We start from the raw sequence: 25728 nt of genomic DNA on the forward strand, positions 1-25728 counted from the left end.
CAATAGGCAATCTGGCAAGCTTCTCAAGTATGTCGGAGTACATCAGATCGAAGAGACTAATCAACAAGAGCTATTCAAAACTGCAAGAAACATACAATTACGAATAAAGTTTATACAGTTACCTTAGCCAGGTATGAAGAAGTAATGCAACTGTGAACCAAATCTAGCAGCATAAGGTAATTAGAGAGTATATTGCAAACCTATCAAAGATAAACTACTTACTGAGCCTAACAGACACGTTCTAAATCTGAGAAACAGATACACAAAACAGTAATCACAAAACCAGCAATGTACGTCTTGGTGTGTGTGTTTCCATTTGTTGTTGCTGTCTTCAGTCCCGAGACTGGTTTGATGCAGCTCTCCATGCTACTCTATCCTGTGCAAGTTGCTTCATCTCCCAGTACTTACTGCAACCTACATCCTTCTGAATCTGCTTAGTGTATTTATCTTTTGGTCTCCCTCTACGATTTTTACCCTCCATGCTGCCCTCCAATGCTAAATCTGTGATCCCTTGATACCTCAGAACATGTCCTACCAACTGATACCTTCTTCTTGTCAAGTTGTGCCACAAACTCCTCTTCTCCCCAATTCTATTAAATACCTCCTCATTAGTTATGTAATCTACCCATCCAATCTTCAGCATTCTTCTGTAGCACCACATTTCAAAAGCTTCTATTCTCTTCTTGTCCAAACTATTTATCGTCCATGTTTCAATTCCATACATGGCTACACTCCATACAAATACTTTCAGAAACAACTTCCTGACATTTAAATCTATACTTGATGTTAACAAATTTCTCTTCTTCAGAAACACTTTCCTTGCCATTGCCAGTCTACATTTTATATCCTCTCTACTTCAACCATCATCAGTTATTTTGCTCCCCAAATAGCAAAACTCCTTTACTACTTTAAGTGTCTCATCTCCTAATCTAATTCCCTCAGCATCACCCGACTTAATTCGACTACATTCCATTATCCTCGTTTTGCTTTTGTTGATGTTCATCTCATATCCTCCTTTCAAGACACTGTCCATTCCGTTCAACTGCTCTTCCAAGTCCTTTGCTGTCTGTGACAGAATTACAATGTCATCGGCGAACTTTAAAGTTTTAATTTCTTCTCCATGGATTTTAATACCTACTCTGAACTTTTCTTTTGTTTCCTTTACTGCTTGCTCAATATACAGATTGAATAGCATCGGGGAGAGGCTACACCCCTGTCTCACTCCCTTCCCAACCACTGCTTCCCTGTCATGCCCCTCGACTCTTATAACTGCCATCTGGTTTATATACAAATTGTAAATAACCTTTCGCTCCCTGTATTTTATCCCTGACACCTTCAGAACTTGAAAGAGAGTATTCCAGTCAACATCGTCAGAAGCTTTCTGTAAGTCTACAAATGCCAGAAACGTAGGTTTGCCTTTCCTTAATCTTTCTTCTAAGGTGAGTCGTAAGGTCAGTATTGCCTCACGTGTTCCAATATTTCTACAGAATCCAAACTGATCTTCCACGAGGTCTGCTTCTACCAGTTTTTCCATTCGTCTGTAAGGAATTCGCGTTAGTATTTTGCAGCTGTGACTTATTAAACTGATAGTTCGGTAATTTTCACATCTGTCAACACCTGCTTTCTTTGGGATTGGAATTATTATGTTCTTCTTGAAGTCTGAGGGAATTTCACCTGTCTCATACATCTTGCTCACCAGATGGTACAGTTTTGTCAGGACTGGTTTTCCCACGGCCGTCAGTAGTTCTAATGGAATGTTGTCTACTCCCGGGGCCTTGTTTCGACTCATGTCTTTCAGTGCTCTGTCAAGCTCTTCACGCAGTATCGTACCTCCCATTTCATCTTCATCTACATCCTCGTCAATTTCCATAATATTGTCCTCAAGTACATCGCCCTTGTATAGACCCCTCTGTATCCTCCTTCCATCTTTCTGCTTTTCCTTCTTTGCTTAGAACTGGGTTTCCATCTGAGCTCTTGATATTCATACAAGTGGTTCTCTTTTCTCCAAAGGTCTCCCTAATTTTCCTGTAGGCAGTATCTATCTTACCCCTCGTCAGATAAGCCTCTACGTCCTTACATTTGTCCTCTAGCCATCCCTGCTTAGCCATTTTGCACTTCCTGTCCATCTCATTTTTGAGATGTTTGTATTCCTTTTTGCCTGCTTCACTTACTGCATTTTTGTATTTTCTCCTTTCATCAATTAAATTCAGTATCTCTTCTGTTACCCAAGGATTTCTAGTAGCCCTCGTCTTTTTACCTATTTGATCCTCTGCTGCCTTCACTATTTCATTCCTCAAAGCTACCCATTCTTCTTCTACTGTATTTCCTTCTCCCATTCGTGACAATTGTTCCCTTATGCTTTCCCTGAAACTCTGTACAACCTCTGGTTTAGTCAGTTTATCCAGGTCCCATCTCCTTAAATTCCCACCTTTTTGCAGTTTCTTCAGTTTTACTCTACAGTTCAAAACCAATAGATTGTGGTCAGAGTCCACATCTGCCCCTGGAAATGTCTTACAATTTAAAACCTGGTTCCTAAATCCCTGTCTTACCATTATATAATCTATCTGATACCTTCTAGTATCTCCAGGATTCTTCCATGTATACAACCTTCTTTCATGATTCTTGAACCAAGTGTTATCTATGATTAAGTTATGCTCTGTGCAAAATTTTACCAGATGGCTTCCACTTTCATTTCTTACCCCCAATCCATATTCACCTACAATCTTTCCTTCTCTCCCTTTTCCTACTCTCGAGTTCCAGTCACCCATGACTATTAAATATTCTTCTCCCTTCACTACCTGAATAATTTCTTTTAGCTCATCATACATTTCATCAATTTCTTCATCATCTGCAGACCTAATTGGAATATAAACTTGTACTACTGTAGTAGGCGTGGGCTTCGTGTCTATCTTGGCCACAATAATGCTTTCACTATGCTGTGTGTAGTAGCTTACCCGCACTCCTATTTTTTTAATTCATTATTAAACCTACTCCTGCATTACCCTTATTTGATTTTGTATTTATAACCCTGTATTCACCTGACCAAAAGTCTTGTTCCTCCTGCCACCGAACTTCACCAATTCCCACTATATCTAACTTTAACCTATCCATTTCCCTTTTTAAATTTTCTAACCTACCTGCCTGATTAATGGATCTGACATTCCACGCTCCAATCCGTAGAACACCAGTTTTCTTTTTCCTGATAACTACGTCCTCTTGAGTAGTCCCCGCCTGGAGATATGAATTGGGGACTATTTTACCTCCGGAATATTTTACCCAAGAGGACACCATCATCATTTAACCGTACAGTACAGCTGCATGCCCTCGGGAAAAATTACAGCTGTAGTTTCCCCTATCTTTCAGCAAGGCTGTTTTGGTTAGTGTTACAAGGCCAGATCAGTCAATCATAGAGACTGTTGCCCCAGCAACTACTGAAAAGGCTGCTGCCCCTCTTCAGAAACCACATGTTTATCTGGCCTCTCAACAGATACCCCTCCATTGTGGTTGCACCTATCATACAGCTATCTGTATTGCTGAGGCACACAAGCCTCCCCACCAACAGCAAGGTCCATGGACCTTGTAGTAAGTGTAGAAGCATCACAAAGATGCACATCAACTAGCAGACAGTACTATAATTTTGGTGTGAAATGAGATGTGTGTATCCTATAATTGCATGACACAATTTAGACATGCCTTCAGAATAGTTAAAGTGAATTTTACATCCATTTGGTTATTAAACTGAAGTACTGTCTCCAGATGATATGATGGGGGGAAAAGTTAAGTATCAGCCCCCTCGATTGATAATAGATGATTTTACATTATTTGCCATGGATGGGTTTCTTCAGAGTATGAGTGTCAAATATAAGCTCATCAAACCCCAGTGGACTATGCAACTGTATTGATGTTTTGCAACTTAATATGAATCACTTTCAAAAAATTTAAAGATTGGTCTTCCATGAAGGTCAAAGACTATATTACAACCTCCCACATACATGTGATGTCTCTCCTGTGAAACACCAGGTTCATTTTCCCTGGTGTTTCCACAGATATATACAATTTCATTTTTGCAATATGTATGTGGAGTTATCCATAAAAAACATACTTTTCACCTGATGTTTCAAGCTATGTCTAGTGTCAACAGATAATGTTGGTTTGTTTCTCGCTATAAGCAAAAATGTTTACATAAAGGAATTTTACATGCTCTTTTGATAAGACTGATCCCAAACAGTCTGATAATTGTTATAATAACAGGAGTAAAAAGGGGCAGCAAAACTCGAGGAATGGCTACTGCTTCTGATGGAAATTGTATATGATCAAAAGAACATTGAACAACTGGGATCAAAATGAATGAGACAGTGCACCTATTGAGACAATGAATTCATAACAGGACAATTGAGTTTGCCCAGTCTGGCCATTCTGATTTAGGATTTCCATTTTTTCCCCCTTGAGCATTCAGGCATATACCTAAAGCTATTTATTTTCATTGTATTATGATGAAAACCCCTTTATCATTGTGATACAATCCTTGGATGAATGGATAGATGAATAAATGAATACATAAATAAATAAGTCGTGAATACTTCTTTGCAAGACCTGTGACTGCAAGTACCTGGTGAAACACAGAAAAAATTCACCTGATGATTCTTAAGGGAGACAGTTGGTATAATGTGAAATGACCACAACTGCAAAGCTACAGAAATTTGGATGCATACATCAGACTTTACAAATGAGGTAGGAAGCATGTACTGTACTGTGACAGTACATGCAAATATTTGCTATCCTTCATTATGGATCCTTGCTCTTTCTATCTTCACCAATACAGAAAAGTTTCCCTTTCGCTAACCAGAATCTAGTTCCACATACTGTTCCCATATTGGTGCCTAGCTCATGGGCTTGCCCCAAACAGACTTCCCATAAAATTATCCATCTCCTCCTTCCAAAATGACCTATGTCTGTTCCAATTCCGTCAGTCCACAGCCATCAACAACCTAGTCCTGCAAAACCTTATGAATTAGGCCCGAACCTTCTTAAACTACTTCCTCTCCATCCACAAAATTCTCCTGCTCTGCAATCCCCAATTCCTGCAGCCCGTCTCCCAGCGTGAAAACCATGCCATACAGGAACTAGAGCAGTATGCACAATGCAACTGAACCACCACCACCACCACCACCACCACCACCACCACCACAAGAGCCACCATCAGACTTCCACACGCCCCCTCACAGCTGCCAAGCACTGCCTTGCAGACCTACTACACATTTACCACAATCTGAAAAACCCACTCCCAATACCCTACATAACCCAGAGTCTTAACAGACCCAAAACACAATCATGAGCCTGTTTCCCAAATGCCTCAGCCCAAAAAAGTATCAGTCCTTCCCAGGGGCCTTACCTCTTATCACACTCCCAAATTCAATCATGCTTGTTTTGTTAAATATATTCCCTCATCCTCCTAGTCCCTAAAGCACAAACACTTTCTTGGTACTAATTATACCAGACTCAACCCAAAACCGATACTGAACCTTGCCTAACTCTGTGTGTGTGTGTGTGTGTGTGTGTGTGTGTGTGTGTGTGTGTGTGTTCGCGTGTCTCTTTACTGATGAAGGCTGTGGCTGAACGCTACATGTGAGTGTGTTTTAATCATGCCTGTCTGCAACTTGACATGTCTTCTTTACAGTAAGGAGCAATCTATCTTTTCTACATTGTTGATATTCCCACTGGAGTATCCATTGTTTGAAAACGTACATTTTAAACTCCTAAAGCAACTCAGTTCAGCCAGATTTGAGCTTAGAATCATTGCAAATCTTGTGTAGAGACAAATCAGTAAACTGGCATATTTTGTATATTTTTATTCAGTAATGTCATCTGGAAAAATGTTCTGGGGTAACTCATCTTTTAGAAAGAAAGTCTTCATTGCCCAGAAATGTACTTAAAGAATAATATGCGGTGTTCATCCACGACCATCTTGTGGACATAAGTTTAAGGCATTGGGCATTCTGACTACTGTTTCACATTATATTTATTCCCTCATGAAGTTTATTGTAAATAAACCACTGCAGATGAAGAGTATATCAATGATGTACCAGAAGGAAAAATGAGATTCCTTACTACACATTAAGTTTGTCTTTGGAAAAAAAAGGTGCACAAAGTTGCAACAAAATTTTTTTATAACTTAGCCAGTGATATGTCTGACAGATAGCAAAGTAAAACTTCAAAACAAACTAAATAAGTTTCTCCTTGCCAATGTTTCATGTTCTGTAGAAGAATTTCTATTATTTTCATGTGTAAAAGATGGTGATAGGAATTACTAACTCACATTTGAAGATACTAAAAAAAATTAAAAACATTACATGTGCTCAGCATGTAGCCATATTTAAAATTTAAGTTGAGATGTGTATGCAAAATGACTCATTCCACATCATTCCAATTTATTATGCAAATGATTCATGGAATATGAAAATAATTAACTCATTCATTGTGTCTTTCTGTGACTCAATGTTTCTTTATGTTGAGTAGCAATCTGTTCCTTATTGTCATGATGTCCAATCTGCCACACTTGTACAATGGCTTGTGGAGTATATTCGCAGATTGAGAGACCATATACAGAGATGCCATTGTTAAATAATTATTAAGGTTCCTGTCATCTTTTAATTGTTTCTGAAATGTGTATGCACCTAAGAGATGTTAACACAGCTAACGATCATCAGGCGCCATATGACTGTCCGTTTACAACAGGATGAGTAATTGCTTATTTAACTTCAGCTGTTTCTATGAACACGCTGTCAGCATACCCAGATCATCTACATCTACATTTACGCGCTACATGTAAACTTATTATGTGAAGTGAATGGTCTTTGTGGTACAATGATTAATTACCCCTCCCCTTTTTTTTCAGGTTGTGAATGGCACATAGGAAGAACGACTGCCAGAAATCCTGTAATTCCACCGATTTTCTCATTGTGGTCATTCTTGAGACATATGTAGGGAGAAGTAATATGCTGCCCAACTCTTCTTGGAAAGTATGCCCTCAAAATTTCAACAGCAACCCCTCAGTGATGCACCCCCCCCCCCCCCCCCGTCTCTCTCTCTTTCTTTCTTTCTCCTGCCCCCCACTCTTCTCTCCCTCCCTCCCTCCCCCTCTGCCTCTTTCCCTATGACCCCCCCCCCCCACCTCATTACTTCAAGCTGGTATGGGTCCCAGACTAATGAGCAACACCTAAGAACTGGTCCTGGCCCAAGAGTGTTTTGTAAGATACTTTTTTCATGGTTGAATTGCATTTAGTTCAGATTCTTCTAACAAATCTCACACTGCCTACTTCCTGGATAAGTCAAGAGGAGCAATGCCTACCAAGCAGTACAATTTGTCAACAGTAGTTGGTTTCAGACATCCCACAATTAGCCTTGGAGATTCATTATGAGCTACACCCACTTCTTTCGTCTGAGCAGATTTATACTACACTGGGCAGGCATATTTACCAGTCTAAAAACATTAAAGTTCCACGGCAGAATTATGGTCCACCTGGAATTGGATATCTAATTACTGCCAACAGGTTTCCATGTGATGATGTTTCGGGCTGACATCTTATGTTTAGTATTACGGCAGTGCCACCAGTAAGTTTGTGAGCCATCTAAGGTAGCTTCAAGGAAGTTGGGTGTGAAACAATCCTCCACTTTGATGCCACCCAAGTAACACAGTTTTCTTCCTATCTGTCTGGTTTGCACTAACAGAGCCAAATATCACAAGATCTCTGTTTGCAGAATCCATAGAGATTTTTATACAAAATTTCCATTCTCCAGAACTATCATAACACACAAACATAAAACATGTTCTGGTAATTCTACAACAGATGGCATTCATGTGATAAATAAAAGAAGAAATTATATAATGGATCTTCCGCAGTGAAACAATTTTGGATGACTGAATTCAGTACTTCAGCCTTCTTTCTTTCTTTCATCTTACACTTTCGTACCCGTACAATCGTTGAATGACTGAACGGATGATTTTGATCCTCTTACTGACTTCACATAAAACTTCTTAGGATACTTAGGCAGGTCAGCCAGCAAAACTGTACTTCCAAACTCAAGGAATGATTCTCCCTTACACTCATTTTACCTTCGATCAGCTACTGTTCGCCAACGAGAGTTTTACTCTGCTTAAATCATGAGCAGCTAAGGTGAGAATTTTATGATTAATACTGAATTGTATTTGGCTCGAATCATAATAAGACATATTCTGTTTTGAAATTTAACCCAAATTTGAGAAAAATAAACAGTTCATTTATTTTGACTGACCAACAACACAATAAAGTGTACAAATTTTTCATGAAAATGCTTACTCTTCCATTGGGGACCAGTGTGTAGTAACAATTATAAGTAATAAATTTTTCAGTATTAAGCCATACACATGCTTTCATGTATATGTAAAATTGGTTTCAATATTTCTGAGCTTCTATTCATCTCATATTGATATGAAAACTTTTTCACCATCAATGTCGGATCAGATTTTCTATGCTTGTGGTTAAGTGTGCACATTAAAACTGGACAAAGTTGTTAAGGATTCTTAAGTTCTTCCATCCAGACTGAGTTCATTTCTTAATTAGAGATTTGTACTTACAGCAACAACCAGCATGCTAGAATCTGGTCTCCACTCAACAAGAATATTTGTCCCATATTGTTTAATGGAGTTTTGTTCACGTCGATGGTAAACAATTGGCACACATGGCTGAAAAATGGAAAAATACTCCAGTCAAAAAAGAAACTATACTATGCAGTTCTTACAAACAGCACATTAGTAACTCGTAACAACAAAAGCAAAATATGTCAAGTAGCTTCATTACGACATTGTCATAGATTCCAATACCTTTAATCCAAGAAAGAATAGTACTGGCAACTATCATCAAGGTATGCCGACTCAACTAGTAGTAGGAAGCTATTAAGTAATGCAACTATGATGTTACAGTCAGACTGAAGGACAACGACAGAGTGCTTGTGGGGTAAAATACTATTTTAACTACATCATGACCAATTTCCTTCTCTGCCTTACCCAATCAAACATCTCTAACACTATCAGCATCAACAGAACATCAAACTCTAATGTTCTGTTTTCCTTCCATCCACTATGACTACTACATATTCACACAAATCTATTGTTCTCTGCCACAGTATGTAAACACTGCTTCTTTCTCTATTTGGTTAATCCTACAGTGAACAGACCTAACTGATTCTTCAGTGATAGAACCCAACTGAGTGGGATGCTTTAAGCATGTATATTTCAGTACACCACATGTTGAATGAGTGGTTTGATGAGAGGGTTCCATTTGGCTGATACTTTGATCTAACTTATGTTTTATCTACTAACAGATATGATTAAGATTCTGTTTTATATCTGTATTTGATTTAGTCCATATCATCCTCTCTACTAAAATAGTCTTGGTTAGGTGGGAAAGATAAACTCAACAAGTTAAAAAAACTGAAATTAATGTTACTGAAAATGTATATGTTAATTCCAGCTTCTCTAGAAACATTTCATATCTAAAAAACCCATGAAAATTTCTTGTAACTAATTCAACCTAATAAATATATGCTGCCAAGGTGATTTTAATGCTGAGTACTACCATAAAACATCACTGTTGTCAAATAATACCAATAATTATTAGAAGATCTAACAATAATTATGGATATTATTGTAGAACTATCTTTACAATATTTAATAAATGTAAATGTGGATCCTTTACAGATTAATCATGGTAGTAGTCATAACATACTGGTGTTAACAAATATATAAGTGTAAAAATCCATTAACTACGTAAACAATCTTAAAATTTATAAATTCAACTGATTGGATAGATATGAATTTGGCTTCACAAATTACTTTTGGAAATTCATTTAATTACAAAGTGATGTAGGACATGCTAAATCACAGGCTGGTAACCAGTGGGCAGCAGGCCAGATCTGGTCCATGATTGGTTTCAATCCAGCCTGCAGAAGCAATTCTTGGAAGAGTGTGGCACTCATATTGTACTTCGCCAGTGATGCATTTTCGGATATTTGCCATTGTGTTGTTTGCATTTTTCCAGTTTGGCTTCTGTACGAGACTGCCAATATATGTTAAGTTCAAGCTATTTAGACTTTACAATATTTATAATGAACAAAGAAATGACAGCTTAATTTATTTAGTATTACAGAAACGACCCATATCAAGACAAAAAACCAAGTTTTTGTCAGGAAATCCCAAATCATATCATTTAATGCAGAATGTGGTGGAACTTCAGTTGTCTATAATATATTTGTTATTGCAATCAATGAAGAAAGATGTTAGTGCTGCCAGGTTAGAATTCTAGTACTGGAGAAAAGGCCTCAATCTTATGCACATTGAGCTCCTGATCTATAAGAATTACATAAAATTTGCCATTTTCAATGTTTGTGCAGACAAAATTACACAGACACTCCCAAGGGATGTTATTGTGTGCCTTACCTCTGACTTGGAAGTGAGGAACCACACACTGATGGAACCGGACCCTTCTCTGATGTAAGCAGTGCCAATAGCTGAAGCCTATGAAAATGTCCGTGGCAAACAACCCGCAAAAACAAATATACGAGCAGCAATGGGCCGTGGCAGTGTCTGGTTATAAACATTGCTTCTTTCACCACACACCTAACACATACCCCATCGGCGTACCATATACAACAGGCACTTGCAAGTGGAATATTTTTGCTGTTATGCTGCAAATACACCCCAGCCTGCAGAAGTGAACCATTTGACTGATAAATCAATGGAAATGCAAAATTCTCATTCTGGAATTCAGCCCAGAAAATCTTTTTAGATCTCTTCATAAGCACACACTCATTGAGGTTACTCCTGGACACTATCACTTCTATGTCTCTCCTGAAACAATCCATTTAGAGTCACTGTATGTCCATCTTTAAGAGATGGCTGCAGGACTCGGCTGTTGGATACAGGATATGAAATTAAACACCTTTCACCCATCATCAAATTTCGAACCTCATTTTATTTGGCAAAATAAGATTGGAAATTTGACAGCTGAAATGTGTTTCATTTGATATCCTCAATCCACTTAGAGTTTAGGGTCGCCACCTTGCAGGCAGCTGAGACAAATCTTTCAGCTTATTGGTGTCATCAGATGTCCACACTAGGAAAAAGTTTGATGTTTTTCTCACTTACAACTGATTCAATTGTTCATTTAATTTTTATGGTAGTTGACCCTAAACCAGGCAATGTTTTTGTGATATACTTACCACCCTCTTGAGTTTATGGATCAAGAAACAGTACACGTAATTCAACACAAAGGGCCTTGTGCCACTCTGAAGAGTATCTCTACAATCATAAAAAGGATAGATTGCTGCTCACTGTAAAGATGGCACACTGAGTTGCAGACAGGCACAATGAAAAGACTTCTACACTTTTACACACAGAGCTTCAGCCAAACCCTCTTCAGAAAAGGAAACACACACAAATTCACATAAACAGGCACAATTCACGCATACATGACCTTTATCTCTGTCCACTCTGAACAGCCTGCAACTGTAGTCTTGAACGAAAGCAGCAATCTGGAGGGGGTAGGGAAGGGGGAAGGATAGAGTAGAGGTGGAAGGAGGAAAAACGATGATAACCCAATGTCCCCACACCGTCCAAACAAAAGTTTCTGTGCCTCTGTCCTATCGCCTCCCAACTCATATCCTCTCGCCCTCATTGTGCACTGCTCTCTACCAACACACTCACCTGTCTTTTCCCCTCTCTGCTTTCCTTCTTTTCTGATCCCCTCCTCCTCTCCCACAGCCTCCCAATGCTACATCTGAAAGCTTAGTCCCATCGTCTTGTCTGCACATTGTCAGACAGTGCTCTTCTCTTTCCCATCCATACCCTCCACAACTCCAGACTGCTGCATTCGTTCAATATAGAAGTCGCAGTCTGATCAGAGGGGCCATGAGCCTGCTTGTGTGAATGTGTGTGTGTGTGTGTGTGTGTGTGTGTTTTCTCTTTCCTTCTCTAAAGATTGCTTTGACCAAAAGCTCAGTGTAAACAGTAGTTTTGTCGAGTCTGTCTGCAATTCAGTGGATCATCTTTAAGGCAAGAAGCAATCTATCCTTCTCAAAACACCCCCCCCCCCCCCCGAACCATGGACCATGCCGTTGGTGGGGAGGCTTGCGTGCCTCAACGATAAAGATAGCCGTACCGTAGGTGCAACCACAACAGAGGGGTATCTGTTGAGAGGCCAGACAAACATGTGGTTTCTGAAGAGGGGCAGCAGCCTTTTCAGTATTTGCTGGGGCAACAGTCTGTATGATTGACTGATCTGGCCTTGTAACACTAACCAAAACAGTCTTGCTGTTGTGGTTCTGCGAATGGCTGAAAGCAAGGGGAAACTACAGCCGCAATTTTTCGCGAGGGCATGCAGCTCTACTGTATGATTAAATGATGATGGCATCCCTTTGGGTAAAATATTCCGGAGGTAAAATAGTCCCCCATTCGGATCTCCAGGCAGGGACTACTCAGAAGGACGTAGTTATCAGGAAAAAGAAAACTGGTGTTCTACGGATTGGAGCGTGGAATGTCAGATCCCTTAATCGGGCAGGTAGGTTAGAAAATTTAAAAAGGGAAATGGATAGGTTAAAGTTAGATATAGTGGGAATTAGTGAAGTTCGGTGGCAGGAGAAAGAAGACTTTTGGTCAGGGTTATAAATACAAAATCAAATAGGGGTAATGCAGGAGTAGGTTTAATAATGAATTAAAAAAATAGGAGTGCGGGTAAGCTACTACACACAGCATAGTGAAAGCATTATTGTGGCCAAGATAGACACGAAGCCCACGCCTACTACAGTAGTACAAGTTTATATGCCAACTAGCTCTGCAGATGATGATGAAATTGATAAAATGTATGACGAGATAAAAGAAATTATTCAGGTAGTGAAGGGAGACGAATATTTAATAGTCATGGGTGACTGGAACTCGAGAGTAGGAAAAGGGAGAGAAGGAAAGATTGTAGGTGAATATGGATTGGGGGTAAGAAATCCGGTAGAATTTTGCACAGTGAATAACTTAATCATAGCTAACACTTGGTTCAAGAATCATGAAAGAAGGTTGTATACATGGAAGAATCCTAGAGATACTAGAAGGTATCAGATAGATTATATAATGGTAAGACAGAGATTTAGGAACCAGGTTTTAAATTGTAAGACATTTCCAGGGGAAGACGTGGACTCTGACCACAATCTATTGGTTATGAACTGTAGATTAAAACTGAAGAAACTGCAAAAAGGTGGGAATTTGAGGAGATGGGTCCTGGATAAACTGACTAAACCAGAGGTTGTACAGAGTTTCAGGGAGAACATAAGGGAACAATAGTCACGAATGGGGGAAAGAAATGCAGTAGAAGAAGAATGGGTAGCTTTGAGGAATGAAATAGTGAAGGCAGCAGAGGATCAAGTAGGTAAAAAGACGAGGGCTAGTAGAAATCATTGGGTAACGGAGGAGATACTGAATTTAATTGATGAAAGGAGAAAATACAAAAATGCAGTAAGTGAAGCAGGCAAAAAGGAAAACAAACATCTCAAAAATGAGATGGACAGGAAGTGCAAAATGGCTAAGCAGGTATGGCTAGAGGATAAACGTAAGGACGTAGAGGCTTATCTGACGAGGGGTAAGATAGATACTGCCTACATCTGTTCCAATTTCCTGCAAGACATTAAAAACTCTGCCATGCACGTCTCACCATGAGCTATTTCACGTGGAATGGCGATTTCTATCAACAGCTGGAAGGCATCGCCATGGGTAGTCCTCTTAGTCCAGCGGTGGCCAACTTCTCCATGGAACAATTTGAAGCACAGGCACTGGACTTGGCGACTTGCAAACCTAAGGTGTGGTACAGGTACGTCGATGATACTTTCGTGGTGTGGAGCCATGGTGAAGAACAGCTCGGTGACCCTAAGACACTTGAACAGCCTCCATGCCAACATAACATTTACCATGGAAGTAGAAAAGGACAAGAAACCCTGGGACACAGCGTGTATCGAAAACTGACACACACGGACCAATACCTGCACAAACTGTCAAACCACCCCCCGAGCCACAAAAGAGGCATGATTAGTATGCTCGTAACGAGAGCAGGACGAATATGTGAGCCACAACACCTCAAACGAGAAATGCAACACCTGTAAACTGTTCTGAGGAGCAATGGGTACTCCACAAATTATATTAGAAGTGTAACAGGGCCAAACACTCAGCGAAGTAAGGAACCAGAGAAAGAAATGTCAGGTACGGTCTTTCTGCCATACATTCCCATAGTGACGGACAGAATAGGCCGTATATTGCGCAAACATGGCGCAAAGACAATTTTCAAACCGACAAGGAAGATCAAAGAGTGTCTTAGATCGCCGAAGGAGAAAAGAGACCCACTTGCAATGTCGGGAATATACCGTATACCATGCACATGCGGAAAAGTTTGTCGGAATGACTGGACAATCAATTAACACCAGGATCAAAGAGCATGAGCGACATTGCAGGTTGGGGCAGGTGGAGAAATCAGCCGTGGCAGAACACGCACTGAGTGAGACCGACCACGTAATAAAATTCGCCGACACGGTAGTTCTGGCTGTAGAGAAGCACTATCACACACGCTTGTTCAGAGAATCTGTAGAAATACAAAAACACGTGAACAATTTCAACAAGGAAGAGGAAAGCCTTAAGGTAAACAGATCCTGGCTTCCCGTACTGCAGCAAATGACCATCGCAGGTAGCAAGAGGAGAACCGCATCGGAAATGACCGTGGAGAAGCCCTCGGACGTTGGTGCGCCTGGTACATATAGTCTGCGGCCGCGAGCTCGGCTCCAGGTCACCACCGGCAATGGAGGGTGAACCTTTGACAATGCCAGCCACTCGTGCTAGCGAAACGTCGGGAAAATCTTTAGATGAACGTCGGCCAAAGAACCCAAGACAGAAGCCAATAGGCAGTTTGTCAACAAGTGGCCACAAAAGCCTTAACAATTTTGTAATTGATAATGTTTTCTTTAGTGGAACTCAAAGCAAGAAAATAACTGTTTACCCAGTAAAAAACACTCTTCTCATGGTGCACAATCAATTAGGATAAATAATAGTGACACAGTAATAACCCGCCAGGTTAGCCAAGCGCGCTAATGCGCTGCTTCCTGGACTCAGGTAGGCGTGCTGGCCCCGGATCGAATCCGCCCGGCGGATTAACGACGAGGGCCAGTGTGCCAGCCAGCCTGGATGTGGTTTTAAGGCGGTTTTGCACATCCCCCTAGGTGAATACCAGGCTGGTCCCCACGCCCCGCCTCAGTTACACGGCTCGCAGACATCTGAACACTTTCGCACAATTCCACAGATTACATTAGTCGCAGACAGTTGAGGTACACTAATTCCTTCCTGGGTGGTATGGGGTGGTGGCAGGAAGGGCATCCGGCCACCCCTTCAGCTAACATTGCCACATCCGATTAACCATGCTGACCCTGCGTATCCGCAGGAAAAACGGCACAAGCAAAAGAAAGAAAGAACAGTGACACAGTAATGGATACTCTACAGTGAAAATTAGAATAATTAATGCCTCCAGACAATTGTTTTTAAGAATAGTTTACAAGTGATGAATAGGGTTTAAACCTGTAATGAATCAAATGCTAATACAAAATTTAATCTATTTCATAATTCATTCATAACATTATTTGAAAATAGCTTTCCCCATAAGCTAATCAGAAAGGACATTAAACAGCCATGTACAAAGTCATGGATGAGGAATAGATCTGTTGGCAAGAAAACGTAGGTATTCTGCAGTAGCTGCACACTACAAATCAACTAAAAATTACTAAGAAAAGTTGCTAAAAAATGAAGGAACACGCCCATTATGTCAGACATTTGTAATTCTGACAGCAGACTTTTTTAAGACTATATGGGATATTGTGAAAGGGATGAGAGGACAACCAGCCACGGAGCAGGATAAGATCACTATTGAATTGAATGGTGGGGCTATAAATGACAAGTCACATGCAGCAAATACATTTAATAAGCAGTCCTTGAAATTAGTAGGAAGTATAGGGTCAAACAGTTCAAGAGAAAAATCACAGTAGTATGTCAAAAGAGTCTCTCTCATAAAGTTCAGCCAATTGACAGTATCACCAATGAAATTAAGAAAATTATAAATTCCCCAAAAATAAAAGCTCATCTGGTTTTGATGGTGTTTCCAAAACAGTGGGATATCATCAGTCTGGCTCCACAATCATATTGTGGTGGGGTTCATTACGCAGGAGGACACACTGGGTGAGTCTGGTATGACCAACACATAGACGACATAAAGCAGTGGACTCCTTCCAAGAGGAGCGGAAGGAAGAGCACCAAAGGGCAGCAGTCTCCTTGATTGTGCGGAGTTTATTACTGAGAGCAGTAGTGCACCAGATGTCATTCCAGTTTTGGACAAAGACAGATTTGACAAAGATCTGCATATCTGCAGCTGGAGTCAGGAAAGGGAATGGAGCAGAAGTATCAGCTTATCTAGCCAAACAGTAAGCCCGTTAATTCCCTGGGATACCCACATGACTTGGGACTCAGAGAAAGACAACTGAGCAGGCAGCATGGCCAAGAAAGGAGAGGAGGTCATGGAAAGCAGAGACCAAAGGAAGACGGGAGCAGCAGACTGCTCAATGAGTCAGTACATATTAAAAAGTGTGGAGGAAGGCCTGAGTAACAAAACTGACGGCCTTGGTAATGGCTAGCAGCTCTGCTGTGAACACACTATATGATTCCAGTAATAAATGGTGTTTTAAGCCAGTAGGAGACGTGAAAGCATATCCCGCTTTATCTATTGTCTTAGAACCATCAGAGTAGAAGATGGTAGCACCCTGGAACTCTGCACGGATGGAATGTCCAAGATGCCAGAAGACCATAGGGGCGAAGAGACCTTAGGACAATGGAATAGGTCAGTCCTAATCTGTGGCATAGGCACCATCCAAATGGGGGGGGGGGGGGGGGGGGGGAGGAAATACACGGCACACATTTCAGTGGATGGAGATGGGAGATGGAGGAGATCCCGACAGAGGGAGGTGAGACGCATTCCAACAGGCAATCACACCCGTGGGCAGTGATCAGTAGGGAGATGTTCCTCACTTGCAAAGAGGACAGGGTACACGGGATGGTCAGGGAATCAGCGAATGGCGTTTGCATAAGAAACCAGGAGTTAGCTTCATTGTATTTGTAGAGGGAGGAATCCCCACTTCTGTGAAGAGACTGTCAATAGGACTAGTGTAAAGGCACTAAAACCCAGATGCAACCCACAATGGTGAACAGGATCAAGTATTTTCAGAGCAGAAAAAGCTGGTTGCCTAATAAAGTTCTGGGTCAGAGTATACTAAGAACTGACGACAAAAATGCATAACCTGCATTTTGGAGGGAGAAAATTGGAAGTCATGGGAGACAGCCCACACAGAGGTCCACTGGATGTGCCTCAGAGCTGGCACTCAGCAGACGCCACTGTGGAAGAGTGTGACATTTAATACAGAACCCTGGGGGATACCATTCTCCTGGGTCTGAGGGGTGCCGAGTGAAGTGTCAACTGGAACCCGGAAGAGCCGGTAGGATAAAACATCGCGAATAAAAATCTGAAGGGGTCCTTGAAAGCCCCAATCATGGAGGGTAACTAAAATACAATAGCGCCAAGCCATGTTGTATGCCTTATGTAGGGCGAAGAAAACTGTGACAAAGTGCAGTCAGTTAGTAAACGCCACTCAGATTGCAGTTTCGAATCTGAGTAAATGATCAATTGGAGATCGTCCTCCTCAGCGGTCACACTGATACAGGGAAAAAAGGCCTTGAGATTCAAGTACCTAACACAATCAGAAGATAACCATCCTCTCAAGCAGTTTATAAAGTATGTTCGTCAGGCTAACTGGGCAGTAGCTGTCGAGAGACTTTGGGTTCTTCCCAGGCTTAAGGATGGGGACAACTATACTGTCTCGTCACCGTGAGGGGAAGACACTCATGAGCCAAATGTGGTTGAAGACCCTGAGTATATATTAGCTCTGTGCAATGTCCAAGTGTTGGATCATCTGGCTGTGGATGGAATCTGGGCCTGGGGCCATGACGTGTGAAGAGGTGAGGGCCTGCAAGAATTCCCATTCACTGAAGGGTTCGTTATAACACTCAGCTTGGTGAGGACTGAAACAGAAGGGGGGGAGGGGGGGGGGGTCTGTTCAACTCTGTGTTTCTGCCAGAGCAGGGTGACAGGATACGAAGAGGTTGTCGATGCTGTTGCAAAGTATGTTGCAAATTGTTCTGCAACGACCAATGGATCAGTAGACAGAGCACCTTGGAGGATCAGCCCATGGACAGTTGACTGTGACTGGTGGCCCAGAGGACTACCGAGCTTGGACCAAACCTGCGATGAAGAGACATACGTCCCCAGGGAGGAAACATAGCATTCCCAGCATTCCTTTTTACTCTGCTTAATAAGGTAACGAGCCTTAGCACGGAGACACTTAAAAGCAAGGAGGCTGGTCAGTGGAGGGTGTCGTTTAAATTGTTGCAGTGCCCGTCGGCATTCCTGGACAGCGACTGCTACATCCTTGCCCACCGTGGTACTGGTCGACGACGATGGGGACCTGTGGATAGGTGGACAGCAGTGCCAGCAGCATGAAGAATAGTGGCAGCAATACCATGCACGACCACATCACTGCAGTTTGAGAGAGAGGTGTCGAAATGCACAGCAGATGTATATAAAGGCCAACTGGCCCTGCGGAATACCCAACATGGAGGCCAGTATGCCTGGTGGCGGCAGGGGAAGGACAGAATCACTGGAAAGTGGTCACTGTCACAAAGATCATGGAGTGACCAATGTAGACAAGCCAAGAGAGCAGGGGAGGAGATTATGAGATCGAGAGCAGTAAAGGCTCCATGAGCAGCACTGAAGTGGCTACGGAAATTGTCACTGAGGAGATGCAAATCAAAGTCTGTGGTAAGCTGGTCACGTAGAAGACGCCTACCAAATGAAGTGGCACTTCCCCACAGGGGTGGTGTGCATTGACATCTCCAAGAAAGAGATATGAGTGCGGGAGTTGCTATGTTAAGGTAGACAGTTCAACATATGGAAGTGGCCTACCTGGAGGGAGGTAGACATTGCAAACAGTGATTGCCGCAGTCATCTGCACTCTAACTGCTATTGCTTCCGGGCTGGTATGAAGGGGGATCCAGTCACTAATGACATCGGTGCGAACCAAAGTACAGATCCCTCCAGAAGCTATCCTGGGGCCATCACAGTTCCAACAGAATGCTCAATGACACAAAACTTTAGAGAGTGGTCATCACGAAAGTGAGTTTATTGAAGAGCAAGACAGAACGAAGAGTAGGAGGAAACAAGGCGTTTCCAGGAGGTGGCGATAATATCCATCGCAATTCCACTGGATTACCATGTGGTGATAGTCCAGGTGAAGCATAAAAAAGCCGAAGGGAGGTCAAGTTACTTGGTCAATGGTCTTTGCCAATGAGGATGGGGTGACATCCATTAAAACTGGGTCTGATTCGAGATGGAGGGGCGAAGCCCTCCGAGTAGCCAGGGAAGCCTCGTCCTTTGACTTGTGCTGCTTCTTCTTCTTCTCCCTCGGAGGGACAGAGAGAGCATTATCAGTAAGGGAATAGGTGGCAGTGATGTCAAGATCAAACAGAGAGTGAGTGGCCTTGCGGTCCTTGGAGCACGGGTCTCTTCTCCGGCCTGAGGGTGCAAGCTTCCTCTCCTGAGAATGCCGGGGAGGGGTGTTATGAGATGGAGCCCCATCCCTAGCAGGAGCCAGAGAAGAGGATGTTTTCACTGGCCCAGGATGAGGATGAGGATGAGGATGAGGATGAGGAGGAGGAGTCGTTCCAGGAGGGGAAGGGACGGGAGCCACCGAGGGTGAGGAAACAGAAGGGGGCAGGATGGTGGTAAGAGGGACGGGTGACGAGGGGAAGGCTTACTGAGGCATAGGTAGAGGAGATATTTACAGGGTGAAGTCTGTCAAATTTCTTCCAGGCTTCAAAGTAGCTGAGACAGTCAAGGGTCTTTATTTCCTGAATTCTTTCTTCCTTCATGTACACTTGACACTCCGGTGAGTGGGGACAATGGAGACCATAGCAGTTTACATAGTTAGGTGGTGGGGTGCAAGGGCTCCCCATATGAAGAGAGTGGCCACAGTAACACAGATGTGAGTGGCATCGCATCGCGAGGACATGTGGCTGAACTTGAGGCAATGGAAGCAATGTATGGGAGGCTGAAAGTACGGTTTCACATCGCCACCATTACCTTGACCTTCTCGGTCCAGGTACCCCCTTCAAATGCCATTACGAAAGCACCAGTGCCTACACGACAGTCCTTAGGGTCTTTCTGGACATGCCAGATGAAATAAACGCTATGTTGCTCCAGATTAGCCATAAGTTCATCGAACTCAAGGAGGAGGCCTCTATGGAAAATTACATCCTGTGCCATACTGAGTGATTTGTGAAGAGCAATAGCCACGGGGTTGTCTCCTAAATGGTCACAGACACAGAGGGAGGTTGGCTGACTGGCAGAAGTTGTCTTTATAAGGATAGAGCCAGAGCCCATCTTGCTTAATGATTCAACTTCATTGAACTTGTCCTCAGTATGTTCCACAAAGAAAAGGGGTTTGGTGGTGTCAAAAGTCTTCCTGTTGGTCCCCTCGGTCCTGGTACAGACTAGGAACCATAGAAAGGTTCTTGCCCCACACTGGCACATCTGGCCCTCCTCCCAGGGTGTATTCAAGAAGTGTAAGCTTGGAAAGGCAGAAACAGGAACCGAGACAGAACTACGTTAACGAAGAGATGTGGTTGAAGTACAGCAGCCAGAGAGTCCAGCCTGGTACCACCCATCTGAACACTCCACCTTGTGGGCGCCACCCAGCCACAGCAATGACTGCCTTCAGGGCGGCCGTTGCCAGGAGCTCCAATGCCTTGAAAAAATGGGCAATCACTCCTAGGCTTGCACAGGGCATTCACAGCACAGGTACTAGCAGTGTGATCCCTGTAGTATTAGGGGGCTTGGCCAGATGGGTACATAACAGCCCCACCACATGGACTGCCTATCAAGTTGTGACCTAACAAGGGGGCGAAAGAGACTTGGAGGGGAGGGGAGGGGAGGGAGAGGGAGAGGGAGAGGGAGAGGGAGAGGGAGAGGGAGAGGGAGAGGGAGAGGGAGAGGGAGAGGGAGAGGGAGAGGGAGAGGGAGAGGGAGAGGGAGAGGGAGAGGGAGAGGGAGAGGGAGAGGGAGAGGGAGAGGGAGAGGGAGAGGGAGAGGGAGAGGGAGAGGGAGAGGGAGAGGGAGAGGGAGAGGGAGAGGGAGAGGGAGAGGGAGAGGGAGAGGAATCCACACCAAAGATGCTAGGGAGGGAGTTCTTCCCCATCTGGCTCGCACTACGGATTTCAAATTTGAAGATGGAGGTCAAATGCCTGAGGGGTACCAAAAAAGAAAAGCAACCAACCAAAACCGCAAGATGAAACAAAGTCATGAGGACAGCCGGCCCAACATAAGAAGAACACCAAGAGAAGAAACGGAAGAGGCAACGGGAAAGGAGGGAGGACAAGGAAGGGGAAGAGAAAGCAGCCCAGAAAAGAATAAAGGCTGCAATAGCACAGGGACCCATGCGCACCATGCACATACCCACCAAAGAGCTGTTGGCCCCCTGGGGGGAGGACAAATTTTTAGATCTCAAGGGTAAGTAAAGACATAAGTTGACAAAAAATGCAAGGACTTCTGTATTTCTAAGCATGTGAGCAAAATCTTAAGTACTAACATCAACATCCACTATTTTCTTCCTCTTATCAATCATACTTTCCAATATGTAAACTAGTTTCAAAGTGCCAAAATGTACTAGAATAAATAAAGTGTCTATAAAAGTCACACTGTACAATGTTCTTGCAGTGAGACAGTCGCAATTCCTGAAATCCATTGTCCATGCCCTCTGGCCTGCCAAGAAGCACCACACTCCTAAGTCCATGGATAAACCATAAAAATCTACAGCTTTACACCACATACAAAAAGACCTGGCCTGCAGGCAGATCGGTGAGACTAGAACAACGGGCATGGCCTGCATGTTAGTGGGAAATGATGGGCTTCAGATTGGCTGGCCTGATCCGTTAGAGATAGCCACAGAAACGGCCTGTGGTTTTGGCCCGCCATGAAAGTCCACTGGGGTGGCCAGCTATTTACATGTCACAGACATGTTGAAATGAGACCACAGTGATGAATCCACGCCACAGATAACTTGTGTGAATACTGTGAAAATCAGTACTAATGAGGATAGGTAACAGCTCACCACGAAGATGATCGCTGAGTCGCAGACACGCTCATAGAAAAGACAATCAACATTCTCACAACTACATTTTTTGGCAATGGCCTTTGTCAGAACACGAGAGCACACATGCATTCACACAACCATTCACACAGCTTTTCTGAACTGCGCAGATGGGAGTTATCCTCACAACTCATTCTCTGCTCCAGCGATTATCGCAGCCTCAACCTACAGTAACATACAGTCCCCACACTATCTACCCAACAGTTTTCACTCCCTCTGTCCTATCATCTCCCATTCTTATCTCCCACCCTGTTTATTTGACACCCTCTGCCGACGCATCCGCCCGTCTTTTCCCCACCTCTCTGCCCCACAACTTCCTGACCCTGCACATGTTGGCAGTCTAGTCCCTGCACACTCCGCCAGACAGCGTTCATCTCCCTCCCCACGCTTACACTACTATCCCTTCCCCCTCCCCGCCTCTTCTAGGTTGCTGCTTGCATCCCACAAGATAGCTGCATTCTGCTCTGAGACACTGGAGTTGGCGGTCATGTTTATGTGAGATGTGCTTGCTTGTGTGTACGAATGGAGTCTGTCTCTCTTTTACTGATGATAGCTGTGCCTATCTGCAACTTAAGGTGTCTCCCATACAGTAATTAGCAATCTCTCTTTTCCTACATTGTAGCTATTTTATACAAGAGAGATAGATTCTTTAACGAATCAGAGGTGGGGTTACTGGTTTAAACTATTCCATTATGTACAGAAATTGCATCGTCACGGACAACTGACGGTTGCTTATCAACTTTGGTCCTAAGCATCACTCGCCTGGCCTGACTGGAGTGGACCGTACTACCCATGGTCGCCAGGGCTGAATGCTGTACTTGTACAATTTTCATGTTCTATACACTGTCAGGCAATGGTGTCACACACTAACACAGATGCACTGTCCCTATTTCCTATGGGACCTAACCCACCTTTTAAACAACATGAGTTGGTGTGCTTCCAGGATTCATGTACTTCAGCTTTCCCCGTAACATCATGTGACATCGCAGCTGCCACATGCAAGGAGCCAACGTTATGCTGGCTCACTCCCTTCGTTCAATGTGGGGGACCAGATACACCTTCAGGACCATACTTTTGCCCCTACTGGCTGCAGAAAAATCAACAGCACCTGAACAATGGGGTTCTTTGTGGATTTCAGATGAGAGCCACTGCTGCATTCTGATTCTGCCATCTCTTAAGTTGCAGGAGCTGTACCTCCTGCACACTGTCCACTGTGACATTTCACAATGTAAAGTTTGTTCTGGCAGCACATTTTTTGGCTCAATATTGACTATGGCAGAGTAGACTGTCTGCCAATGTTTCAGCTGTTACGACCATCAAGCTGTGCCTCATCAACATTTTCTCCCTAGCCAAATGCTGTAAAGTCATGAGAGCTTATTCACCTAGAAAGTACTGGCCTGTTTTTAAGCACTGTGTGTTCTGAATGTACTAGCTCACTTTTGCTAAGCCTATCAAAGCCTTGGAAAAAATTTTCATGTATGAAGGAACACTATACGCTTTTGCTTCAGGGAATGGGACAGTCTTCATATCCATGACTTTGAAGGGCTGTGTGCCCATAACAGGATTCAACACCTCCATACTATGGCCTTTCACCCAGCCTCCAATACTCTAGTAGAATGCTTGAACTGCACCATCAAGACCCAGTTCTGCAAGGAAATGATGTCAAACACTGCAGCTAGCATCCTCTGCAGTTTGTAGCAATTTATAGGGTCACCCCAATTGAGGACTTGCAGCCCAGCTATGGCACTTCACAACCATCCTCAATACACTCTTCCGGACATTCTGCACCCATCAGCAGTGCACGTCATTGCCAAGGCTTCTTCCTTCCTGGGGGGCTTACCGGTGTGAGCCTGTAAGTTTGGATACCATCCAACCTGGATCCATGGGATGATCTCTGCCCATCAGAGGGCCACAATGTATGGCATGACCTACATCTACAGCCTTCTGCAGCATCACAGAAATCAACTTTGTCTCCACTATTCCAGTCAGATGCTATCTGCTTCTCCGCCCCTGGCAGACCCACCAGTCCCATTGCAGCTAATGTATCTTACATCATGCCTCCCCGCTACTGGGGCACTGGGGAGGGGGAGAGGCATAATGTAGTGGCACCACCTGACGGCACAATGGACACTGGTTAGCTGGTGTAACATTGCTGTTGACTGCAGTGGGGCCACTACCCAAAAGGCACTTGGAATCGTAAAAGCCCTTTCCAGATCCCACATGTAAGTCAGCCCAGGGCAGGTCGAAGTCAGTTGTGAAGCAGTCAGTGAAATGCACACCAGTCGGCAGTTATTTTGGTGTGTGGTGTTAACGTTGAGGACTCTGTCATTGGTGGAACTCTGATACTTGGATTGGATAGCTTATTCTAAGATAGCTTGTACTGGTCCAGAAGTGTTCTGCTCCAGAAGCATTCTGTAACAAATCCCAAACTGCCTAATAAATTGGAGTGACTCCTGTCAGTTTTGTGTGCAGTTTGTCTTTACAAAAGAAACTATCAATTTTTTAAGCAAACAGTTTCCTCAAAATACCTAGAGGACAAATTAGTTTCTCTGTGCATGAACATGCAAATTGTGCTGTGACCTTATAAGATGCCACGTGTCACAAAATTCAGGTGTGATTTTAAGTGCTGCAATGTTTGTAGTACAGTTTCTGCCACATCAATGTGAAGAATGGCTTGTGCTGTTAGACTATTCTAGGCTGAAGGCGAAAACTGCCTCAGTACTTTGACGAAAATGTCCATGTACTACCTATGCCTATTCCTGTCTGCAGACTAGGAAAGACAATCACCTTACATTCATTAGGCAGCTAATTTACATCACCATAGCAGAAAAGCACATCTGAATGCATGTCACCATGTGTGGGACACCACATGCTGACTCAATGATCATAGATATGATCACTCAACACGCCACTCATGAAGCAGCAAAAATAGAAGAAATAAAGCTTCCAAACCTAACACTGAATGAAGTACCGGCAATTACTGAGACTTATGAAGCTATTTATAAAATAATAGGTAAAATGTACAGCTCATTGGTTGGTTGGTTGATTTGGGGGGAGGGGATCCAACAGCGAAGTCATTGGTCCTATCGGATTGGGGAAGGAAGCTTGCTGTCCCCTTTCAAAGGAACCATCTCAGCATTTGCCTGAACTGATTTAGAGAAATCACAGAAAACCTAAATCAGGATGGCCAGATGCAGGTTTGAACTGTCATCCTCCCAAATGCGAGTCCAGTGTGCTAACCACTGCACCATCTCGCTTGGTACAGCTCATGGATAATCAATATTTGCGACAAAAGAAAAACTTGCAGGCTCCATCTCAGCAGGTCTCATATTCAAATCATGTTTAAAAAGTGTTTTTTGCACATGATGTGCA

The 25728-nt window shown here is 43.1% G+C and overlaps 1 protein-coding gene across 1 annotated transcript in view; it reads right to left on the reverse strand.

The window, feature by feature from the left end:
• Positions 1-25728, reverse strand: part of LOC126263131 (guanine nucleotide exchange factor subunit Rich) — a 321707-nt gene that overhangs the window by 272774 nt on the left and 23205 nt on the right. The window contains exon 2 of the mRNA XM_049960154.1: positions 8615-8722. Within this exon, the coding sequence (XP_049816111.1) occupies positions 8615-8722 (108 nt within the window). The remainder of the gene's footprint in view (positions 1-8614; positions 8723-25728) is intronic.

The sequence above is a fragment of the Schistocerca nitens genome, chromosome 6 (genome assembly GCF_023898315.1).
Source record: "Schistocerca nitens isolate TAMUIC-IGC-003100 chromosome 6, iqSchNite1.1, whole genome shotgun sequence".
Lineage (NCBI taxonomy): Eukaryota > Metazoa > Arthropoda > Insecta > Orthoptera > Acrididae > Schistocerca > Schistocerca nitens.